Source organism: Leucoraja erinacea, chromosome 6 (assembly GCF_028641065.1).
Source record: "Leucoraja erinacea ecotype New England chromosome 6, Leri_hhj_1, whole genome shotgun sequence".
In the NCBI taxonomy this organism is placed as follows: Eukaryota; Metazoa; Chordata; class Chondrichthyes; order Rajiformes; family Rajidae; genus Leucoraja; species Leucoraja erinaceus.
This window is the reverse complement of record NC_073382.1, coordinates 15,134,748-15,160,981: the sequence shown is the minus strand read 5'-3', so window position 1 is coordinate 15,160,981 and position 26,234 is coordinate 15,134,748. Positions and strand designations below refer to the sequence as shown.

The 26,234-nt window shown below is 42.8% G+C and overlaps 1 protein-coding gene across 1 annotated transcript in view; it reads left to right on the top strand.

Moving 5' to 3' along the window:
• ubac2 (UBA domain containing 2) overlaps positions 1–26,234 on the top strand; it is a 193,102-nt gene that overhangs the window by 89,431 nt on the left and 77,437 nt on the right. The window contains exons 5-6 of the mRNA XM_055636664.1: positions 14,730–14,853; positions 18,504–18,551. Of these exons, the coding sequence (XP_055492639.1) occupies positions 14,730–14,853; positions 18,504–18,551 (172 nt within the window). The remainder of the gene's footprint in view (positions 1–14,729; positions 14,854–18,503; positions 18,552–26,234) is intronic.

Sequence of the window (26,234 nt, the reverse complement as noted above, 5' to 3'; positions counted from 1 at the left end):
ATTGGTGGAGAGGTGGAATATTGCGTCGGGGGACCAGCCCTCCCGTGTGAACATGGGACCCAATGGGTCCCACTTCGTCTAGTATATATATATATATATATATATATAATATATATATATATATATATATATATATATATATATGATATATATATGTGTGTATATATATATATATATATATATCTATATATATATATATATATATATTGATATATATGTGTGTATATATATATATATATATACATATCTAAGAATAAATGAATGAGACAGCATTTTAAGTTCTTAACCAGAATTGGAGAGATTGAATGCCATTGCACCAGCGGTCTCCTTTTGGATTGTTTAAAAAAAAAAATTGTAAGATCTGGACACTATATTTACACTAACCTATCTGTTGGAAAATTGCAGTGGGTTTAACAGCATCTGATCGACCCACTGAATTCCTACAGCAGATTGTTTGTTGCTCCATATTCCAGCATCTGCGTTATCTTGTGTCTCCATTGTAATTGTAACTGTAATTGTAATTGATTTTAGATTAGATTAGATTCATTTATTGTCATTCAGACCTTTCGGTCTGAACAAAATTTTGTTTCCCTGCAGTCAAACATATAATTAAAAAAATGACAAAAACACACAATCAACACAAATTTAACATCCACCACAGTGAGTTCACCAAACACCTCCTCACTGAGGTGGAAGGCAAAATCTTTATTAGCCAAGTATGAAAACAAAACAAGTATGTAAATCATACGAGGAATTTGATCTGCCACTGTCAAGAGTCAAGTCAAGAGTGTTTAATTGTCATAGGTACAGACAATGGAACAATTAAACTCTTATTGAATTCTTGGAATTCTCTTGGTTGGGTGTATGTGTAACATGTTTTTGTGTAATGGGTAATGAATGTTCAAATGTAACAATGTTAAAGATGACACCTCCACAATATTCTCAACGCAGGTGCCCCACAAGGTTGTATCCTCAGTCACCTACTATACTCCCTATACAGGCACAACTGTGCGGCCGATTTTGGCTCTAACTCCATCTACAAGTTTGCAAATGACACCACTGTGGTGGGCTGGATCATGAACAATGTCAACACGGAGTACAGGAAGGAGATAGACAACTTAATAACTTAGTAACAAGATCCTCCCTCGTTAGGCCCACAAGGCCTCTACTTGGTTTGGGAACAGTTCTGCCCAAACCGCAAGAAATTGCAAAGAGTCATGGATGTAGCCCAGTTCATCACACGGATTACTCCATCTACACTTCACGCTGCCTCAGACAAGTAGCCAACATAATCAAAGCCTTTTCCCATCACAACCATTCCTCCTTCTTCCTGCTCCTGTCGGGTAGAAGATACAAAGCTTGAAAGTGTGCACAGGAGCAGTTTCTACCCCTCTGAGCGATCCTTCTCTAAACTAGGGTACTGTCTGAATCATCTCTACCCCATTGTGAACATTGGACTTTGTCTATGAATGCTGAGAAATATATTGTGCCATCTGTATCTTGCCCTTTGTTCTACCTATTGCACGAGTTTGTACTTAATTGTATTTATGTATCTGATTTCATTACATAGCATGCAAAACAAAGCTTCACGCTACATTGATACACATGATAATAAATAAACCTAAACCTAAATTCTAAACTCACCAATAAATTCCATTGGTGTGAATTGATAGAAAGAAGTGCAAATCATCTGTCAACCTGTGACAGTTCGTAGTTCAGTTGCTAACTTTTCCTCATGTTGAAAATTCAGCGGCAACCAGAAAGACGCTACGACTCTTTGGGCGACTGAGGAGACTATTCACGACCATACAGGCGACACCCTGGCAACATGTCGCGGGTTGAAGCCTGTATGGTCATGAGTAGTTGCCCACAGAGTCATACCTTGTTCGGGTCGCCGCTGAATTTTCAACATGTTGAAAATTTTCGGCGACCTGCAACGACCTATGACAGGTGCCAACAGTCGCCGAAAAAGTTGCGTAAGTGGGACAGGCCCATTAGGCACATAGACCAATAGACGATCAGTCTGAAGAAGGGTTTCGACCCGAAACGTTACCTATTTCCTTTGCTCCATGGATGCTGCCTCACCCGCTGAGTTTCTCCAGCATTTTTGTCGATCACTGCATGGAGTTCAGTTCTTCATGTTATACGACGGGTACAAAGACAGCAGTAAAGATACGGAGAAAGGTATGGAGAACTGACTGTCAGGAAAGATTGAATGCAGCGAGGCTGTTTTCTCTGATAGGGAGGAACAGGGGTGAGCAGATAGAAATCTTTAAATTTATAAAAAGGGTTTGAAAGGATAGTAGAAGGGATTATTCTATTTATAAGGTACTACAAACTAGGGGCCATAAAAATAACACGAATACCTACAATTCAAGCAGGAAATTGCATGAGTAACTTGATTACGCAGAGAATTGTGAAATGTGGAATTTACCACCCTGGGGATGATTGAGACAGTTAGCAGAGACAGGGGCAGATAAAATCAATACACAATGGAAAGATATGCAAATAAAGTGAGATTAAGAGATCTATAATTAGCTTAACAATCCTCTGCATTTATGTAAGAAGCTTTCTTATTTTCCTGCCAGTTTTTTCCGCATTGTGTTCAGTTCAGTTCAGTTTTATTTGTCATATGTAGGGTCAATGGGACAATGAAATGTGTTTGACAAGACAACGGGTCACCTCAGCAATGATATTACAAGGATAAAATTAAGGTAAAAAAAAGATAAGATAAAAGTGACATTGGTAGGTAAAAGACAATAATAAATAAAATAATCAACATATATGAAGTGTTTATGAGTTCAGAAGCCTGATGGTAAAAACTGTTCTTAAGTTTGGTGGTACATGCAGCCATGCTCCTGTATCGTCTGCCTGACGGTAACAAGGAGAACAGTCTGCGTGCTGGGTGGCTGTGGTCCTTGATGATACTGTGTGCCTTCTGCAGGCATCGCCTGGGAAAAATGTCTTGAATGGCCAGGAGACAGCTGCCAATGATGTGCTGTGCTGCCTTCACCACTCTCTGTAGTGATTTGCGGCTGTGGGCAGAACAGTTCCCGTACCAGACTGTGATGCAGCCCGTCAGCAGACTCTCGATGGTGCAACTGTAGAAGTTTGTGAGGATGCTGGCGTTCATGCCAAACTTCCTCAGTCTTCTCAGGAAAAAGAGCCGCTGGCGGGCTTTCTTAGTTATTGTGTCCGTGTGTAGTGTCCAAGAGAGGACCTCAGTGATGTGCACACCAAGGAACTTGAAGCTGCTGACCCTTTCAACCTCAGCATCACCAATGTGGATAGGAAGGTGACCACTCCCCTGCTGTCTCCTGTAGTCCACGATCATCTCTTTAGTTTTGCTGACATTGAGAGAGAGGTTATTTTCCTGGCACCAGCTGTTTAGTGCCCTTACCTCCTCTCTATAGGCCGTCTCATTTTGTCTGTGATGAGGCCCAGGATGGTCGTGTCATCAGCAAACTTTAAGATGATGCTGGATCTGTACTTAGCAGTACAGTCGTGCGTGAACAGGGAGTACAGGAGAGGACTGAGCACACAGCCCTGTGGTGCGCCTGTGTTGAGGATCAGTGAGGAAGAGGTGTGGCTGCCAATTCTCACCACCTGGGGCCTGCCCATCAGGAAGTCGATAATCCAGCCGCAGTGCTCTATTTCCCAGATCTCTGATATCTGATATCCCCTTATATCCTCCTAATAGTCTCTTAAAAAGTTATTTTCCCACCTATCTTTGTTCAATCAGTACCTTTACCAAGCATACCTTCAGTGCCTTTATACAAGCCATTTATATAAATTTCACAACCTCCACCCTTCTTGACCAGCTTCAGCTTTTCGCTACTGAACCAAGTCTTTACTACATAGGGATCTGGTTTCCCCTTCATGCTGTATTGAAGAGTTGCTCTGTCCACTGGCCACATGCTTTAATCAAAGTTTAATTCAAAGTGTCTTGACTTGTTCCTTAAAACACTCACACATCTGGATCCCAATCCTCATCTGCAATACCCATCCTTCAAATTGACCAAACTAAATTCAAATTCCTCATTTAATCAAAGATAGCATAGTTTTGTTCAGAGAAGCTTCTGTCTAACAAATTTGACAGTGTGTATTGATGAGGGTGGTAGATGGAGTGTATGCAGATACATTTAAATGTATGCAGATCCATTTCAATAAGGCCTTTGAGGTCCCAAATGACAAACTGGTCCAAGAGGTTCGAGCCGATGGAATCCAGGGCAAAATTGATCCAATACAGGCTTGAGAATGTAGAGAATGATGTTTGACGGTTGTTTTTTTGTGATTTGAAGCCCGTAAAAAAAAGCATTTGGATGTGTGTGTAGGAGCTATGATTAGTAAATGCGGAGATGATACAAAAACCAATGCAAAAAACAAAGTGCTGGTGGAACTCAGTGAATCAGGCAGCATCTGTGGAGGAAATGGGCGTTGATGTTTTGGGTTGGAACCTTACTTCAGGCTTTGCTGAGAAAAGACAAGTGGCTGTGGTAGTCAATCTGGGTGAGAACGTTTGAAGAGCAGAAGAGCAGCAGGAATCACAGAGGGAGGGGGACAGTGAGAGAGGGTCTCACAGAACTCACATCGGGGGAGGACGAGAATTTCAAAGTTTGCATACATTCAGGTGACTTCGAAGTGGAGCAGTAAAATTGAGACACAAGAGATTGTAGATGCTGAAATCTTGAGCACAAAACAAAGTTTCTGGAGTCTGAAGAAGGGTCCCAACCCAAAATATTGTCTGCCCATTCCCTCTGAAAGTACTGCCTGACATGCTGAGTTTGCAGTCTTGCCATGCTGTCTGACGTAGGTTTAATGTATGAGGGGCAGGATTTCATACGAACCTGAGGGGCAGTTTTTCACTGAGAGGGTTGTGGGTGTATGGAATAAGCTGCCATAGGAGGTAGTTGAGGCAGGTACTCTGATGGTATTTAAAAGCCTTGCATAGGTACCTGGATAGGATAGGTTTGGAGGGATATGGCTAAGCACAGGCAAATTAGACTAGCTTAGATGGGGCATCTTGGTCGGCAAGGAAGAGCTGGGCTGAAGGACTTTCCTCCATGTTGTATGATCCAAAGAGATCGGATTTGAAGTGTGAAGAGGTCAAGTAGAGGCAGAGTTTGTAGTTCTCTATTCGTCATTCTTTTCTTGCTTTTACTATGTTTTCAAACGACAAAAAGGCTTGTAAAAATATGATTCTATACTTGTGTTTTGAATTGTATGGCTGTGGTAGCAAAATGGTTTTCATTCATTTTGATAGTTGATAAAAAAAAAGATACACATCAACATTTGTATCAGAACTAATGAACAGAAAGACGCAGACTTGAGTATAAAAATGCACAGAGAATTCTTGCCACAAGAATGGCCGATTATCTGATTGATCCCGTGTTAAGACACAGCATGAGTGGCACTAATGGTTACGTTCCTACTGTACAGAATAAGCACGACACACCTATACGAAACCTCTACCACGTAATTCTAAAAAATCCACTTCCCTGACAGACTTCATTACTCATGATCTATGGGCACAAACAACTCAGAAATTTTGCCCCTTTATGATATTTCTAACCACCAATACGATCAACAAAAATGAGACCATACAGTTATTTGTAGATGAAACTCAAAACAGAAAATGGTGGAAATACCCAGAAGGTCAGACAGTGTCTGTGGAAAGAGAATTTGGATTGAAGACACTTTGTCAGAACTTTGAGAGTCTGTTTTATAAGGTCATAAGAGATAGGAGTAGAATTAGGCCATTTGGCCCATCATTGCGTACAGTTTTGGTCTCCTAATCTGAGGAAAGACATTCTTGCCATAGAGGGAGTACAGAGATGGTTCACCAGACTGATTCCTGGGATGGCAGGACTTTCATATGAGGAAAGACTGGATAGACTCGGCTTGTACACATTGGAATTCAGAAGACTGAGGGGGGATCTTATAGAAACTTACAAAATTCTTAAGGGGTTGGACAGGCTAGATGCAGGAAGATTATTCCCGATGTTGGGAAAGTCCAGAACTAGGGGTCACAGTTTAAGGATAAGAGGGAAGACTTTTAGGACCGAGATGAGGAAATCATTTTTTACACAGAGAGTGGGGAATCTGTGGAATTCTCTGCCACAGAAGGTAGTTGAGGCCAGTTCATTGGCTATATTTAAGAGGGAGTTAGATGTGGGCTCTTGTGGCTAAAGGGATCAGGGGGTATGGAGAGAAGGCAGGGATGGGATACTGAGTTGGATGATCAGCCATGATCATATCAAATGGCGGTGCAGGCTCGAAAGGCCGAATGGCCTACTCCTACACCTATTTTCTATGTTTCTATGTCTACTCTGCCATTCAATCATGGCGAATCTATCTCTCCCTCCTAACCCCATTTTCCTGCCTTCTCCCCATAACCTCCGACACCTGTACTAATCAATAATTAATCTATCTGTGCCTTAAAAATATCCACTGACGGCCTCCCTAGCCTTCTGTGGCAAAGAATTCCACAGATTCACCACCCTTTGACTAAAGAAATTTCTCCTCATCTTCCTAAAAGAACGTTGTCTAATTCTGAGGCTATGACCTCGCGTCCTAGACTCTCCAACTAGTGGAAACATCTTCTCCATATCCACTCCATCCAAGCCTTTCACTATTCTTTATGTTTCAATGAGGTCCCCCCTCATTCTTCTAAATTCCAGCGAGTACAGGCCCGGTGCCGACAAACACTCATCATAGGTTAATCTACTAATTCCTGGGATCTTTCTTGTAAACCTCCTCTGTTTTCAAGAGAGTTAGATTTAGCTCTTAGGGCTAAGGGAATATAAGGGATATGGGAAAAAGCCGGAACGGGGTACCGATTTTGGATGATCAGCCATGATCATATTGAATGGCTCGCTCGCTGAATTGCTGACTTGAAGGGCCGAATGGCCTACTCCTGCACCTATTTTCTATGTTTCTATGGGCCCTCTCCAGAGCCAGCACATCCTTCCCCTGATATGGTGCCCAAAATTGCTCACATTGTTGTTTTTGTTGCAGTTTACTTATTGTCACGTGTACAGATGGTTATAATCGAGCTGTCCACAGTGTACAGATACAGGATAACGGGAATAACATTTAGTGTAAGATAAAGTCCAGTAAATTCCGATTAAAGATAGTCCAAGGGTGTCTGATTAGGTAGATGGAAGCACAGGACCCCCATAAAATGCTTTCTACAGCACATCTATAGAAATTGGGGAGACTTGTTGGGGACATGCCGAAGTTCCTAAGACTGCTAAAGAAGTAGAGGCATTGGTGTGCTTTCTTCGCCATTGTTTTGATATGGCTGGTCCAGAACAAGTTGCTGGTGATATTTACTCCTTGGAACTTGAAGCTTTCAACCATCTCTATTTTGGTGCCGTCAACGTTGTCAGTGGGAATGTTTGTCACCTTTGCTCACTGATTGTGGTCTGTTGGTCTGGAAGTCAAGGATCCAGCTGCAGAAATGAGTGCTGACTTCAAGTCCCATGAGTTTGAGGATGAGCTTGGATGGGATAATGGTATTAAAAGCAGAGCTGCAGTCTATTAATACAAGTCTGAAGTAGGTGTCTATGTTATCTAGGCTAGTGTTCCTGGCCCTACACTACCAGGAATGAGTGTAGGGCCAGGGAGATGGCATCAGCCATGGATTTGTTGTGGTGGTTGGCGAAATGCAGTGGGTCAAAGCCGCTTCAAAGTCATGAACAGCACATGTTAATTCATGGCATTGTATGTCCAGAAATCTGGATGAGATAAGAACAGTGCCTTGAGAAAGGCACGATACTTTGACAATACAATACGGTTTTATTCGTCACATTGCACATAAAGTGCAAGTGAAATGAATTTGCCAGCAGCGGTACAATGAAAAAGAATACACCTACGACATACCTATGATTCCCACTTCATTCAAATTGTGGAGGGTGATATTTCAATTGGAATGCACATGAGATGAGTTGGAGCCCGAGACATTTGCTCTGGTGTAGGAAGGAACTGCAGATGCTGGTTTAAATCAAAGATAGGCACAAATGGCTGGAGTAACTCAGTGGGTTGACAACATCTCTGGAGAAAAGGAATAGGCGACGTTTCGAGTTGGAACCCTTCTTCAGACTCTGAGTCTGAGGAAGCGTTAAGACCTGCAACGTCACCTACTCCAGCTTGACCTTTCTTCAGACCCTTCTTCTTGAAGAAAGAATTCGTCCTGAAAAATCGCCTCTTCTTTTACTGCACTTTTTGTGTCTATCTTACATTTGCGCTGGTAGTGCGTTTTGGTCGGTACACAAAAATGCTGGAGAAACTCAGCGGGTGCAGCAGCATCTATGGAGCGAAGGAGATAGGTAACGTTTCAGGCCGAAACCCTTCTTCAGACCCATCTCCTTCGCTCCATAGATGCTGCTGCACCCGCTGAGTTTCTCCAGCATTTTTGTGTACCTTCGATTTTCCAGCATCTGCAGTTCCTTCTTGAACACAACAGAGTTTTGGTCAATGCTTTAAAGAAGACAGAAAGAGAAACAGAAATCATTGAAGATGAAGAAAGCAAAAGGGGCAGATAGAAATCCTACTGGAGGAAAGAGCAGATCTGCTTCAAAGTTGGCCTTCTTAGAAGCACAGTGGCAGTGAGCTAAACAATCAAAATATATCAGAAAAACTGCAGATGCTAGAAATCTGACATCAAAATAGAATATACTCCAATGTTTTTCATTAGAGCTGGTTCTGAAGAAATGTGTCGGAAGGAACTGCAGGTGCTGGTTTAAACCGAAGATAGACACAAAATGCTGGAGTAACTCAGCGGGGCAGGCAGCATCTCTGAAAAGAAGGAATGGGTGACAGTTCAGGTCGAGGCCCTTCTTCAGACTGAAAGTCACGGGAAAGGGAAACGAGAGATATAGGCAATGATGCAGAGAGATATAGAACAAATTGTAAATCTATTGTAAATGAATGAAAGATATGCAAAAAAGTAACGATGATAAAGGAAACAGGCCATTGTTGGCTGTTTGCTAGGTGAGAACGAAAAGCTGGTGGTAAAGAATGACCTTCGAACTGAAACATCAACTCTCTCCGCAGATGTTTCTCTTTCCACAGAAGTCATTAGACTTGCTGAATGTATCCAACATTTTCTGGTTTTATTTCATGTATAAGTTTGGACTGTCTAGCCAGACCGTATCTCCGTCACTGACATTTAATAATCAGAAGTACTTCAAATCACCCAATTCTTAAAGCATGGAAACAGTAATTTTATCTCATCAGTTTGTCCACGTGTTTGTTATCTGTATAAAAACTGGCAACGTTTCTGCAAAACATAAATGGTAAAATGAAATAATTTATTTTGCAACGTTGACCACAGGATATCAACGTTCACCTCAGGATATAAGAGACCTTTACAGACCATGAGGTCGCTTTGAAGTGCAGTAAATGTTGTAGAAATCATGACAGCTAAATAGCCTTGTGATAATGATCACATAATTTATTTTATGGGTGTTGATGGAGAAAATATTCAGGAAGACAAAAAGTTAAAGAGACACAAGAGACTGCTAATGCTGAAATCTTGAGCTGAAGAAGTTCATTGAGTCTGGCGGCATCTGTGGAGAAAAATGGACAGAGACATGGACATACTTCTGACCGACATCCACTACAAACCCACTGACTCCCATGGCTATCTGGATAACACTTCTTCCCACCCTGCTTCCTGTAAGGACTCCATCCCCTACTCCCAATTTCTTCGTCTACGCCGCATCTGCTCCCAGGATGAGGCGTTCCACACCAGGGCATCTGAAATGTCCTCATTCTTCAGGGAACGGGGGTTCCCCTCCTCCACCATAGATGAGGCTCGCACCAGGGTCTCTTCCATACCACGCAACACTGTTCTCTTTCCCCATCCCCGCACTCGCAACAAGGGCATAGTCCCCCTAGTCCTCACCTTTCACCCCACCAGCCGTCACATACAACAAATAATGCTCCGTCAGTTCGCCACCTCCAACGTGACCCCACCACTCGCCACATCTTCCCATCTCCCCCCATGTCTGCCTTCCGCAAAGACCGCTCCCTCCGCAACTCCCTTGTCAATTCTTCCCTTCCCTCCCGCACCACCCCCTCCCCGGGCACTTTCCGTTGCAACTGCAAGAAATGCAACACCTGTCCCTTTACCTCCCCCCTCGACTCCATTCAAGGACCCAAGCAGTCGTTCCAGGTGCGACAGAGGTTCACCTGTATCTCCTCCAACCTCATCTACTGCATCCGCTGCTCTAGATGTCAGCTGATCTACATCGGTGAGACTAAGCGGAGGTTGGGCGATCGTTTCGCCGAACACCTCCGCTCGGTCCGCAAGAACCTACCTGACCTCCCGGTGGTTCAGCATTTGAACTTCCCCTCCCATTCCCCGTCCGACCTCTCTGTCCTGGGTCTCCTCCATGGCCAGAGTGAGCAACACCAGAAATTGGAGGAATAGCACCTCATATTCCGCTTGGGGAGTCTGCATCCTGCGGGCATGAACATTGAATTCTCCCAATTTTGTTAGCCCTTGCTGTCTACTCCCATCCCTCAGCCCTCGGGCTCCTCCTCCTCCTTTTTCCTTCCTTCTCCCCGCCACCCCCTATCAGTCTGAAGAAGAGTTTCGGCCCGAAACGTTGCCTATTTCCTTCGCTCCATAGATGCTGCTGCACCCGCTGAGTTTCACCAGCATTTTTGTGTACCTTCGATTTTCCAGCATCTGCAGTTCCTTCTTGAACAGATACATTTTGGGTCAGGTCCCTAATACAGGCTCCTTTAAATCAGTTTCATTGCTCTCTTCAAATAGCACTATATGTTTTTTTGTTTACCTGGGAGAACATCCAGAACTTCAGTGTAACATTTTGACCATAAGATGACACTTCTGACATTGAATCTCTGAAATATTATACACTGGAGTATTGGCCAGGGCTTCATGCCCAAATCTCTGCAATGAAATTTAAGCCTGGGACCATCTGACTCGGATGTAAGAATATGATCCACTGAAAGATGGCAAATATGATTTTCATTTTAATGCTAATGGACTCCGGATTATATCCATACCATCATCTGGTAGTTAGCAATGCTAAATGTTATTGAAGGAACCAATTTTTCGACCTAGTGCTGGTGTTCTACGTGTCTATTTTAATCATAAATTACTAGTAATTGAATTATAGGAAGTAAATGGCATTTCCCCACCCACTGTTAAAATTTGACTCTCTCCTTCAACACCACATGTATTTCCTATAGTTTTAGTCTATTGTGTTACTCATTTCTTCTTCTACATCTGAGTTGTGGTAGGCCATTGTGGTAAATAAAATATGATCATTACAAGGGATAAATAGTCATGTGTTCTTTGGAGAATTCCACCCTTAAAAAAACATTTCTGTTGCACCATATGTAATATTAGGATATCCCAAGTGCTTTTTTACGTGCAAAATCTGTGTTAATTTTAGCTAAGGAATATTTGTATTATCACTGTATACTTTTCCCTCTCCTTTTGCTTACACGTGTATTTACCTATTTACTCACCTATTATTTTTATTATTCTCTGCCAGGCCCTCTCCAATCCTTCCTTCTTGTCTTATTGTCCTGATTTCCAGGATCCAAGCACCATCCCGAAACAGCACCCACCATTAACAAAATCAACGTATGAATCCATTACTCCAGCTTTCTCACTCATGGTCTCTCTTAACAAACCTCATTTCCTTACAATGACAAGGTCCATTTCCACCTGCACAGCAGCAACCAGCTCCAGCCCTCCTCAATCCATTTGCAGTTGAAACCAACATTACAGTCAGTTCCAGCCCTCAATTCATTAAACCTGAAACCGACATTTTTATATACATTTTTATATCGCGGACTTGTTTATTCAACTGCACGCTTCGCTGCTTCCCTCATTCTGATCTCTTAGCATATGAGATCCTTCAAAACTGATGACAATGCCTTAACCATACCACTCACCCGGCATGCCTGTTCTTGATGACTTGCATTGGCTCTGGTTAAATTGTGCATCACTTTCAACATTCCTATACTTGATCTCGTAACATTTCCATTGTCATGTTCTATGTATCTTTGTAACCTTATAACTCCTCGTGATATGGAAACTCATCCAATTAAGACCTCTTACTGCTTTCGGATTTCCAATGCACTTTATTGCTGCCCACTGTAAGCCTAGAACTCTGGAATCCTCTTCTTACACCTCTCGATCTCTTTATTCTTTCCCCCTTTCAAATACTGTTTAAAAAGCAATCTCCAGAGGAACTTTGCTGATGTTCCAAATATGTGGTTCGCATCAGTTATTATTATTTGACGATGATTTTGTAACTCCCTATACATCTATGCTGTTTAAGGTCTGGCCATTAACTGTAGACGTTCCTCTACATTTGACCTTCCAAAGTGCAACACCTCACCTGAATTAAACTCAGTCCACCATTTCTCTGCATATTACTCAAAATGATCTATATCCTTTTACTGCCTTCTTAATTGTGGGTGACATGTGTTTTCTTGCACAGGCAATGTACAACAAGCAAATTAATAATTTAGTCTGAAACAATAATCATGATCAGAATACAGCACCATAAAATGAAATACAATTCAGAAGTGCTATGGCTGATTGCTTTGCTTGTGATAACTATGACAAGATAGATCTTATACCCTTGACATTGAATGTTATAAGAATAAAGAAGCAGCCAGTCTGCCCAATTGATCCAGATTATTTTGCTCCACATGAGCTTCTTCACTAGTACTGACATTGTTTAACCCAATCACCATCTAATTATATTCCTTTCTCTCTCATGTGCTTATCCTGCTTTCTTTTCAATTCATTTTCAATCTTCCCTCGAAAAACAATAATATATTCTATTCATAGAATCATACAGCACAGAAACAGGCCTTTTGGCCCACCATGTCCACACTGACCTTCAAGCAACCACTTACACTGATTTTATACTCATCCCATTTTATTATCCACACATTCCAATCAAATCTCCGCACATTCAACCACTCACCTACGCACTAGGAGGAATTTACAGCAATCAATTAATCTACCAACCACACATCTTTGGGATGCGGCAGGGAACTGGAGCATCAGGAAGAATTCAATGCAAGGTCACTGTGCAAACTCAACACAGGCACCCTGGAGGTCATGATTAAACTTGGTTGCTATAGCTGTGCGGCACTAGAGCCTCTATTCTCTATAAATGTCTTCAAAATCAGAAAAACCATGGCAGATTATAACCGGCCTGATTTTCAATTTAGTGAAGCCAATAGAAGACAAAGCTGATGGATTCTATTGGGGATATAGTATGCCCCTGTCATCTAAATGGAAAACTGGTGTATTGGGAAAGCATAGAAACACAGTCAGCACCGCCATTCATTGTGATCATGGCTGATCGCCCCCTATCAATAACCCGTGCCTGCCTTCTCCCCATATTGCTTGACTCCACTAGCCCCTAGAGCTCTATCTAACTCTCTCTTAAATCCATCCAGTGACTTGGCCTCCACTGCCCTCCGTGGCAGGGAATTCCATAAATTCACAACTCTCTGGGTGAAAAAAATTTTTTCTCACCTCAGTCTTAAATTACCTCCCCTTTATTCTAAGACTGTGGCCCCTGGTTCTGGACTCGCCCAACCTTGGGAACATTTTTCCTGCATCTAGCTTGTCCAGTCCTTTCATAATTTTATATGTTTCTATAAGATATCCCCTCATCCTTCTAAACTCCAGTGAATACAAGCCTAGTCTTTTTAATCTTTCCTCATATGACAGTCCCGCCATCCCAGGGATCAATCTCGTGAACCTACGCTGCACTGCCTCAATCACAAGGATGTTCTTCCTCAAATTAGGACACCAAAACTGTACACAATACTCCAGATGTGGTCTCACCAGAGCCCTATACAACTGCAGAAGAACCTCTTGTACTCCTATACTGAAATCCTGTTGTTATGAAGGCCAACATTCCATTAGCTTTCTTCACTGCCTGCTGTACCTGTAAGCCAACTTTCAGTTACCGGTGTACAAGGACGCCAAGGTCTCGCTGCACCTCCGCCTTACCTAACCTAACCCCATTGAGATAATAATCTGCCCCCTTGTTTTTGCCGCCAAAGTGGATAACCTCACATTTATCTATATAATACTGCATCTGCCATGCATCTGCCCACTCACTCAACCTGTCCAGGTCACCCTGCAACCTCCTAACATCCTCTTCACAGTTCACACTACCACCCAGCTTTGTGTCATCCGCAAACTTGCTAGTGTTGCTCCTAATTCCCTCTTCCAAATCATTAATATATATGGTAAACAGTTGTGGCCCCAACACCGAGCCTTGCGACACTCCACTCGCCATTGCCTTCCATTCTGAAAAAGACCCGTTCACTCCTACTCTTTGCCAACCAAAGCAGTTGTGCTTATATTAAAGATAGATACAAAATGCTGGAGTAACTCAGTGGGTCAGGGAGCATCTCTGGATAAAAATAATATGTGATGTTTCGTGAACCTCACCTATTCACTTTGTCCAGAGATGCTACCTGACGAGCTGAGTTACTCCAGCACTTTGCATCTATCTTTGGTATAAACTAGCATTTGCAGTTCGTTCCTACACATTTTTGCATTTATATTGATATCTGCCAGCCTTTGTCAAGAAGGTATCTGATAAACAAAAAAATTGAAACCACAGAGAAAATTATGCACATTTCCAAAATATGCCAACCTCTAACCTCCAGACATTTATCATATTTTTCTTCTGTCTTTCCAGCCTAGGTCCTGTTTTTGGATTATTTGTGCCTTTCTACTACTCCATTCCAAGTATTCAAGTGACTCAAATCCTGGGCAGATTTTCCATAACAAACAAAACCCTTGTCTATATTGTGGGTCTGCAGGTATGTATATGATCGAACCTGATATCTAATTAACCCAGGGCAACTAGCATTGAGCTGCTGATGGGAAAGTCCAATTGATGATCATCAATGGAAATCTCTTCAACTAAAGGTGTTTTATGGGGGTACAAACTGAACATGGTTTCAGCGGCATGGACGATTGATTGGACGAAATTTCAAGTCAGTTTATTGAAATAAATCTGGAATAAAATGCTAGCTTCTGCAATGGATACCATGCATCCTTGAAATACCCAAGTGGTTCAGTCCTGTTCCTCGGGGGGAAAAAAGTCTGCCTTCATTACCCAGTTCAACCCACATGTGGTCCCGGACCCAGAATATTATGATGAGCACCCTTTGAAATGGCCCATCAGCCGTTCAGTTTAAGGTTAATTTGTGACCAGCACTAAATACAGGTTTTGTCAAGGATATCCACTTCAGTGCAATCCAAATTATGATTATGCCTTGTAGTTGTGCTGATTTGGATGTCTGTTTGTATAAATTAGTATTATTGAGAATCAGTTTTTTAATTTTTTTCTTACAGTTTTTCCTCAAATATCTTTTTTTCTCCCTGTTCTCAACCACTGATCTTTCTATTGCAATACAATGCTCTGTGCATTTTCACCATGACATGCACACAGTGAAAGCTCTTTGATTGCCTTAAAGAAACAAGTGTTTAAAATCGGTCTGAAGAAGTGTCTCAACCTAAAACGCCATCAATCCATGTTCTCCAGAGATGCTGACAGATCACTGAGTTACTCCAGCACTTTAATTCTTTTTTGTTAGTGTTTATCAAAAAATGCATGTGCCGGATGCGGACACAAAGTAGACGGATGTGGACACCACGTAAACAGCAAAAGAGAAGAGCTATATTTAACCATAAAGGTACACACCTTTTGTGGTGAAGACCATATCCCACCTATAAACAAAACACAGTGTCGGCCATATGGTTACACTCTAAAAAATGACGGATTTTCAGGAGGGGATTGATATTAAACAAAAAGGATGTATAAATAGGTATGAAAGTGAGTTTTCTACTGTAATCTTGAGAAACATGCTTGGTAAACACCCATCCGGTTTCTTAACCTTTCATTAACTTCAATATCTCTGCAAAGGGAAAAAGAACGTCTTCAGTTTTGTCTTTTCTTTTATTTTCAGGAAATTTGCTCCTCAAGAGTACATATCATCCAGAGTTGCTTTCAAAGACAGCTAGGTTGTGCACAACAAGCTCCCACTGGCAACATTATGATAATGTTCAGATAATCTGATTCAGTGATGTTGCTGAAGAATAAAACAATGACCAAGAACCAGAAAGAATGCCCCTGATTGTTCGTGAAATAGTACCATCGGATCATTTTCATTTAATCGAGAGCTCTGATTGTGCTTCAGTTTAAAGATAGCACCGTGACAGTATAGCAGTCTCTAACTGCTGTACTGGAATGACCAGTATTTTTTGTGCACAAGTAACTGATGTGTGACTTGAATTCACTCATAACCTTCTGAATCAGACGAGAATACCACCAACTAAGGCAAACAGGTATCTGTCATTGGATGAAATACTTGAGCAACACGTTGTGAAAATCCCACCCCGCCCCATGTGCAACCACCCCATGTACAACTTAGACCACTTCCTTCAGCATCACAGACTAGCGTAATTTCAGAGTTGTCACCCCTTCCTTCCCTCGAGAGCACATTTTTCCTCTGCTTAAAATTAAAGATGCTGGAAATTGGCAATAAAAGCAGAAAATGCTGGAAAAAACTCAGCAGGACAGGAGCATCTATGGAAATTTAATGTTTCAATTTGAAGACTCCTCAGAACAATGTTTTTCTGACATCTTCACTCAACTTCAAACTATTATTCTTTGAAGTTTGGGTTGTATAAAACTGCTGTCAGTGTACTAAATCATATCAAGTGCCTTCATTGCCATATTTTATAATTGGCACTGCTCCCAGGCTGGGAGCATCTTGATGTTATCCCCTCCCCCTCCCTCCCCTACTTTCCAATCTATGACCTCACCCTTCCTTTATCTAGAACTCCTTCAGTTCCATGGCCTTTGGAGAGTTTGTGTTCTAGATTATTCAACTCAAAAGCTCTGCCTCTCCAGTTTCCCCTTCTTTAACATGTTCTGTAAAACCTACCTATTTGCTCACCTCATTTCATTTTTCTTTTCTTTGAGGACCCATCCTCAAATTTTGTCTATTAGTATTATTGGGAAGTATTTTGACTCATTATATGATGTTCAATGTGAATATGTTTACATTGTTTTCATTGTTATGCTCAATCTCATAGTGATGACCTTCAACTCACCATCCTGACTTATTATACTGTTTGTTTCTCTCTTAATGTGTTCCCCCTAAATAGATTTGTGATATGGGCGGCATAATGGTGCAGTGCTAGTGATCCGGGTTCGATCCTGACCTTGTGTGCTACGTTCTCCAGTGACTGTGCGGGTTTCTTCCGGGGGGGGCTCCTGTTTCCTCCCACATCGTAAAGATGTGCTGTTTACGGAATAATTGGCCTCTGTAAAATTTTCCAAGTGCGTAGGGAGTGGATGAGAAAGTTGGATAACATAGAACTAGTGTGATCGATGGTCAACAGGGACTCAGCTGTTCAAAATGCTGCATCGTCTAAACTGAATTCACCTCAACCTTTCCTCTGGGAACGCATTGTGCATTCTCGCCACTCTCGAGGGAAAAAGGAATCCAGACTGGATTAAAACCTACAACCACCTACCCAGGGCAAATCAGAACTACTTTAATCACTAGAACTCCAGTGGTTTAAGAAGCCATCTCACCGCCAGCTTCACAAGAGGCCATTGAAGAGGGCAATAAATGCTGGTCTTGTCAATTGCACTCGATCCCAAGAATAAGTTTACAAAATGATAAAATCTATAAGAAATTAACTGACACTTATTTGCATTAATCTCCCTTTGAAATTGTAGCTTTTCCAATTTATCATTCCAATCCAAGTACATACCAAATGGAGTTGTGCTTTAGCGTACTGACAGGGTACGTTTGCCCTGTGGACACTTGTCTTCACTCGGGGTGATTTTTTAGGTTGCTTAGCCCAGCTCAGGTTATTGTGTTCTCCATTCACTACCTGAATGTATGTTACAAACATTCCTGCTACGGTTTTAATTTGCAGATCTCACTCAAATTTGGTAGATAAATGGGAGCTCTTTCCTCTGGAAGACTGGTGACAGAAACAGAAAATAAACTGTTTTAAGTTTAGAGTCAGGCACTTTGTGATCTTAAGCAGAAGCTACAGGAATTCTGGAATGTTCTCTCTCTCCTAAAACCTGTTGAGATTGAAATTTTAGGGCGAATATTGAAAAACCTTTGTGAAGCAAGAATTAAGGAAACAAGGGAGAGATTGAACAATCAAATAGGTTATGATTTAATTAGGGAGGAAGCTGAGGTGATATTCATCAGCATGCCCTGAGTTCATATAATGAGCCAGATCTGAGTCGGGTAATGGTGATGTGAATGGTTGGCTGATATATGAGTGATCACAGTTTAAATAGTAACAAAGTAAGCCTCTTTATCTCTTCTGCTATTTGACGGTTTTAACTCTTTTACTGTTCCTTAGCTTGAATATTCATGTCATGCTGGTCTGATCTGTAGTTGCTCATTAATGGTCTTGCTTAACTTTGTAGCTTTTGACATCAAGTACCAATATATGGATCTTGGCATTCAGCGGATTGGTAAGCACGCTTCCTGGTCTAAAGAAAAATGCATTTACTGTGGATGTAATTTTACATTTATTGTGACTGTTTTACAAGTTATATTGCAGACATAACATTAATTATGTCATTGCTGAATATTATTAGCTTTACAGAGAAATAGGCCATTTGATCTATGAGCCTTTTCTGAGTAAACATCAATCACTTTACAAGCATTTATTTAGCTTTCATCGACTTACTCAGCTTCCCCTCGAATATTATTTGCCTCAACTTTGTGGTGACAAGTTCCACATTCTCACCGTGCTTTGCGTAATGAAGTTTCTCCATATTTTTCTCTTACGTTTTTCTGCAACCTCCACATCCTTCTTGGAATTCAGTAACAGAACTGCACACAATACTTCAAATGAAGCCTAAAACCAACGTTTTGTACAGCTGTAACATGAGTTCCCAGAATTTATACTCAATACTTCAACCAAACAAAAGTAAATATATGGAGTCTCTTCTTTACGACCCATTCTACTTGTGTTGCCACTTTCAGTGAGCTATAGACATGCATCACAAGATTCCTCTGTAAATCATTGCTCCACGAGGTCCTACCATTTACTGTATACTTTCTTCTCACATCTGACCTCCCAAAGTGCAAAACCTTACAGTTATCCCAGTTAAATTCCATTTACTATTTCTCCAACAATATTCCTAACTGATGCATATCCTGCCTTATCCTCTGATAACCTTCATCACTATCCATGCCGCCAATGTTTGTGCCATGTACAATCTTATCAGTCACTTACATTTTTGTCCAAATCACTTATTTATATCATGAACAACAGAGCTCCCACCGCTGATCCCTGCAGAACACCACTGGTCAAAGCCTTACATTCAAGAACCACTACCCTCTTCTATGGCGAAGCCAATTTTGAATCCAATCTACCAAATGCCATGGATCCCATGTGCCTTAATTTTTTGGAGCAACATACAATAGAAACATAGAAGTAGGTGCAGGAGGAGGCCATTCAGGCCCATCGAGCCAGCACCGTAATCATTGTGATCATGGCTGATCATCCACAATCAGTAACCGTGCCTGCCTTCTCCCCATACCCCTTGATTCCGCAAGCCCCAAGAGCTCGATCTAACTCTCTTTTTAATGCATCCAGTGACTTGGCCTCCACTGCCTTCTGTGGCAGGAAATTCCACAAATTCACAACTCTCTGGGTGAAAACGTTTTTTCTCATCTCAGTTTTAAATGCCAATTCTTAGACTGTGGCCCCTGGTTCTGGACTCCTCCAACATTGAGAACATTTTTTCTCCATCTAGCTTGTCCAGTCCTTTTATAATTTTATATGTTTCTATAAGATATCCTCTCATCCTTCTAAACTCCAGTGAATACAAGCCCAGTCTTTCCAATCTTTCCTCCTATGACAATCCCGCCATCGTGAACCTCGTGAACCTGCGCTGCACTGCTTCAATAGCAAGGATGTCCTTCCTCAAATTAGGAGACCAAAACTGCACCCAATACTCCAGATATGGTCTCATCAGGGCCCTGTACAGCTGCAGAAGGACATCTCTACTCCTTTATTCAAATCCTCTCGTTATGAAGTCCAACATGTCATTAGCTTTCTTCATTGCCTGCTGTACCTGCATGCTTACTTTCAGAGTCTGGTGTACAAGGACAACCAGGTCTCGTTGCACTTCCCCTTCTCTTAATCTGACACTATTCAGATAATAATCTGCCTTCCTGCTCTTGCCACCAAAGTGGATAACCTCACATTTATCCACATTATACTGCATCTACAATGCATCTGCCCACTCATTCAACCTGTCCAAGTCACCTTGCAACCTCCTAACATCCCCTTCGCAGTTCACATTGCCACCCGGCTTTGTATCATCTGCAAATTTGCTAGTGTTACTTTTAATCCCATCGTCTAAATCATTGATATTTATTGTAAATAGTTGCGGCCCCAACACCGAGCCTTGCGGCACTCCACTCGCCACTGCCTGCCATTCTGACAGGGACCCATTTATTCCTACTCTTTGTTTCCTGTCTGCCAACCAATTCTCTATCCATGTCAATACCCTACTCCCAAAATCCTGTGCTCTAATTTTGCCCACTAATCTCCTGTGAGGGACCTTATCAAAGACTTTCTGAAAGGAAGGAACTTGTCAACTTCTTTACTGAAGTTCATGTAAACTACATCCATTGCCCTACCCTCATCAATCATCTTTGTCACTTCTAGTAAAAAGCTTCATCTTGTGTGTAAGACATGACCTCACCACACAAAGCAATGCTGACCATCTCTAATAAGTCCATGCTTTAGTGGATGTTGATGAATCCTAATGCCAATGTTATTCCCCAACATTGATGTAGGGCTTATCAACTTATAATTTCCTGGTTTGTCCATATTGCCCTTCTTAACAGGAACAATTTTGAATAACTTGGGATAGATACCATATGGCCCCGGGGACCTATCAACCTTAATGCCCTTCAAAAGAGCCAACACCTTCTCATTATCAACGTTATGAAGAAGGATTATTCAATTTAAATAAGAGGATAGAAGGCATGAAATTTCATTGACGTTTCACTGTGGGTTCTTTATTCGAATCATGGAAGAGAATTTCAGCTTGTTCTTCAATAGAATAATGCTTATTAATAGCTTTAACAATATTGCTGGCTGAGCTCAGCACATTATCAAGAATCACTGTCAAATCTCGGCTGATTAGACCAGTAATGAATTGTATTAAGTCCACCCACTGTGAAGCCTTTTTTGTTGCCATGATTATGTGTTTTGATACTGAATTTACATGACAATCTTGCCAAAATGAAAGCATTGAAATGGCAAGAACAGCAAGTAACTGGTAGGCAGCAGGTCAGAGGCAAAAATAAATGAGCTGTTCCCTTTCATGGGGGTTGCCAATGCTTGGCATTTCACTTTGGCTGAGGATGCATTCATCTGCATGCATCGGTTTCTTGAGTTTCTCAAGAAATGGGAGACATCACCAAAATCTTGCCCCATAATTATCACTCAGACACTAAGTTTTCATTTTTATGAAGCACTTCCAACATAATAAAATGTCCCAAGGAGTTTGACAAAAATATTATCAACCAACATTTTGATATATGCCATAGGAAATAATCTCGGTAGAGATGACTAAAGAGTTGATCAGCAGTAGATTATAAAGAGAATCTTAAAGGAGGAACAAGGGAAAAGGGAAGGGAATTTTAGAGTTTCAAGTCTCGGATGTGGGAGTGGGAAGAGAAGCCAAAGTAGATGATTCTATAGCTGCAATGAAAGGATTTAAGTAAATAAACACTGCACAATTGGACAAAGGGAAAATGAGGGGATTGGAAACAAATCAATTATGTTGAACTCTAATGACCAGTTGAGAAGAATGAGGGAGGATAATATCCCACTTGTCAAGTTCACAAAGGAAAATACAGTTCATTACAAGGTTTAGTGTTTTCGGGAATTTGGTGTGCAGATATTCCAGTTGCATTTCCAAAACAGCTGCAAGTGACTTCAGTTCGAAAGGCACATATCAGCGTAGGTTTTGTTTACTTGTAAATGAGATTAAGGGGAAAACTAGGAAGGATGCAGATGCACAGTTAGTGGAAGGATACCGAAAACTGTTAACACTGCAAGCAAGGAGTGTCATTAATCAGAGGACAAAGGTTTTAAGTCAGTTGGCAAAAGAAAATGAGAGGAAATTGGGATTTTTATGCAATGAGTTGCTTTCACCTGGAAGAGCGGAACAAGCAGTTTCAACAAGAATTTTCAGAAGGACTTATCCAAGTACTTGAAAAGGAAAAAGTGCAGAGTGATGCAGACAGAACTAAGTAGACGCGGGAGTGTGATTAATTTGTCCTCTTTTGTGCTTTGATTCTCCAAATTCCTGTAAAAAGAAAATGCTTTGTTCATGAGAGTGGAAATGATTGTGGCCAGGAATTAAAAATGAAAGAGGAAGAACTTAGTCATAAAGTCATACAGTGTGGAAACAGGCCCCTCGCCCCAACTTGCTCACACTGAACAACATGTCTCATCTACATTAGTCCCATTTGCCTGCCTGCGTTTGGTCCATATCCCTCCAAACCTATCCTATCCATGTACAGTACCTGTCTAAATGTACCTATACTCCCAAGCCTTTCCTGACGTCCACTGAGCGAGGGCTATATGTATATATGTATGTAGTTTGTTTGTTTATACTATTCTTATAACAAATGTAAAGCACTTTGGCCAACGAGAGTTGTTTTTTAAATGTGCTATATAAATAAATGTGACTTGACTTGACTTAAATGTTGTGCTGGTACCTGCCTCAACTACCTCCAGCAGCACTTTCCGTACACCCACCACCATTTGTGTAAATAAGTTACCCCTTAAGTTTCTATTTAATATCTTCCCCTTCACTTTAAACCTATGTCCTCTGGTTCTCGATTCCCTTACTCTGGGCAAGAGAGTCTGTGTGTTTACACGATCTATTCCTCCCATGATTGCATACACCTTTATAAGATCACCCCTCATCCTCCTGCACTCCAGGGAATAGAGTTTGCCTTCACTGCCTTCTGTGGCAGAGAATTCCACTGATTCACAACTCTCTGGGTGAAAAAGGTTTTCCTCATCTCAGTCCTAAATGGCCTACCACTTATTCTTTCACTGTGACCCCTGGTTCTGGACTCCCCCATCATCGGGAACATTTTTCCTGCATCTAACCTGTCCAATCCTCTAAGAATTTTATATGCTTCTATAAGATCTCCTCTCATCCTTCTAAATTTCAGCGAATACAAGCCATTCGACCCATTCTTTCATCATACGTCAGTCCCGCCATCCCGCGAATTAACCGATGAACCTATGCTGTACTCCCTCAATAGCAATAATGTCCTTCATCAAATTAGGACACCAAAATTGCACACAAAACTCCAGGTTCAGTCTCACGAGGGCCTTGTACAACTGCAGTAGGACGTCCTTGCTCCTCAACTCAAATCCTCTCGCAATGAAGGCCAACATGTCATTAGCTTTCTTCCCTGCCTGCTGTACCTGCATGCTTACTTTCAGTGACTGATGCACAAGCACCACCCAGGTCTCGTTGCTCCTCCCCTTCTCCTAATCTGACACCGTTCAGATAATAATCTGTCTTCCTGTTCTTGCCACCAAAGTGGATAACCTTACATTTATCCACATTATACTGCATCTGCCATGCTTCTGCCCACTCGCCCAAGTCACTCGACAGCCTCATAGCATCCTCCTCACAGCTCACACTGCTACCCAGCTTTGTGTCATCCGTAAACTTAGAGATGTTACATTTAATTCCCTCATCTAAATCATTAATCTATCTACATTACTAAAACTCTGTTCTTGACCGGTTTCGGCTTTCTGTGCTGCGGTTTCCAAGAGTACGCCACCACCTATGGCCGTCATTTTTGGCCACCTCGCTCAGAGCCCCCCTCCGCCGCGTGTGTGCCGAGAATTTTTCCCGTCGATGAAAATTGACAGAGATATTAATGTTTTTACAACATTCCCCATTCTCTCTGCTGTTGGAGGGAGGGGGAGCGACTATAAAACCAAGAAGTGGTGTGCCTCAATCAGTCTCTGCAAGTGGTGTGCCTCAATCAGTCTCTGCAAGTGGTGTGCCTCAATCAGAGCTTTGAATGACACTGACAAATGTCTACAGCACTATGAGTACCCTTAATTTGGTTTGAAAATAAATGAAAATATGGTTAGAGGTAAAAAAAGCATTGCCTGCAAATAGTTGATTGGGTTTGGGTTGAAGTAAAAATGCACTCTCTCTCCCCTCCTCCTCTCCCCCCCTCCCCCCCCCCCCCCCCCCCCCCTTCCTCCCCCCCCCCCCCCACCTCCCCCCCCTCTCCTCTCCCCCCCTCCCCTCTCCCCCCCCTCCTCCTCTCCCCCCCTCTCCTCTCCCCCCCTCCTCCTCTCCCCCCTCTCCTCTCCCCCCCCCTCTCCTCTCCCCCCCTCCTCTCCCCCCCCTCTCCTCCTCTCCCCTCCTTCTCCCCCCTCTCCTCCCCCCTCTCCTCCCCCCCCTCTCCTTTTCCCCCCCTCTCCTCCTCCCCCCCCCCCATTCTCCTTCTCCCCCCGCCATTTCCTCTCATGGGCTGATCCCAAACTCCTCTCCTCCTCCCCCCTCCCCCCCTCCCCTCCCCCCCCCTCCCCCTCCTCTCCCCCCCCTCTCCTCCTCTCCCTCTCCTCTCCTCTCCCCCTCCTCCTCTGATCCCTTGTCCTCTCCTCCCGGAGCAATCTTCCTCTCCTCCCCCCTCTCCTCCCCCCCTCTCAATCTTCTAAATTCCCCCCCTTTCTTCTCCCTGACCCTCCCCTCCCCCGTCTGTGCTCTCCCTCCCTCTCCCTCCCCTCTCTCCCCCCTCTCCTGCTCCTAACTCAAATCCCCCCATCTCACCTCCCCCCCTCTCTCCCCCCTCTCCTTTTTTTGGCCCCTGCATCTGCCAAACATTTGCCCACTTCCCCAGCCTCCCCCCCCCTCTCCCCTCTCTCTCTCCTCCCCCCTCTCTCTCCCCCATCCCCTCTCCCCCCCTCTCTCTCTCTCAAGTGAGTCCATGGGGTAAAGAGAGAGAGAGAGGGGGGAGAAGGAGGAGATTCCTTGAACGGTGTGAAACTCTGACACCACGTCTCTCTGCCTCATCTCTCTCCTCCCTCTCTCTCTCTCCCCCTCCCCTCTCTCTCTCCCCCCCTCTCTCTCCCCCCCCCCTCTCCCCCCCCTCTCTTCCCCCCCTCTCTCTCTCCTCCCCTCTCACCCACCCTACCCTGGGATTTCTCTTCCATTTCCACCCGCCACCGCCTCTCCCACTCTTGCCCACTCTCTCTGTGTCTTTGCCCCTTCTCTCTCTCCTCCCCTCACTCTCCACCCCCCCCCCCCTTTCCCCCTCTCTAAATGTGCCTGCAAGTTGTGGGCTTTGCGCTAGTGTAGATAGGGTGGTTATGGGGTAAAAGGAGCAAATTAATAATAAATATAATATCATGGGGGGTAATTAGCATGAGTGCGGGGGATAGTTAGTGTGTGTGACGCTGCATGCCGCCTCCCCCCCCCCCCCCCACAACCACACGTTGGGGGAACAGACCTGGTCTGATGGGTCTGCACTTGGCCTAGTATATATTGTAAACAACTGGGGTCTCAGCACCGAGCCTTGCTGCACCCCATTAGTCACTGCCTGCCATTCTGAATAGGACCCGTTAATTCTTACTCTTTGCTTCCTGTCTGCCAACCAGTTCTTTATCCATGTCAATACCCTACCCCCAATACCATGTGCTCTAATTTTGCACACTAATCTCTTGTGTTGGACCTTGTCAAAGGCTTTTTGAAAGTCAAGATACACCACATCCACTGGCTATCCCTTATCAATTCTACTTGTTACATCCTCATAAAATTCCAGAAGATTAGTCAAGCATGATTTCCCCTTCATAAATCCATGCTGACTTTGACCAATCCCGTCGCTGCTTTCCAAATGCGCTGCTATAACATCTTTAACATCTTAAATGGTCTATAATCTAGGATGGCCTGCCTTTTAATCGGATCCTCTACATGTTGGTTTAAAAACTCATCCCGTATACATTCCCGGAAATCCTCCTCCTCAGCACTGCTACCTATTTGGTTGGCCCAGTCTATATGTAGACAAAAGTCACCCATGATAACCGCTGTACCTTTGCTACACGCATCCCTAATTTCCTACTTGATGCTATCCACAAC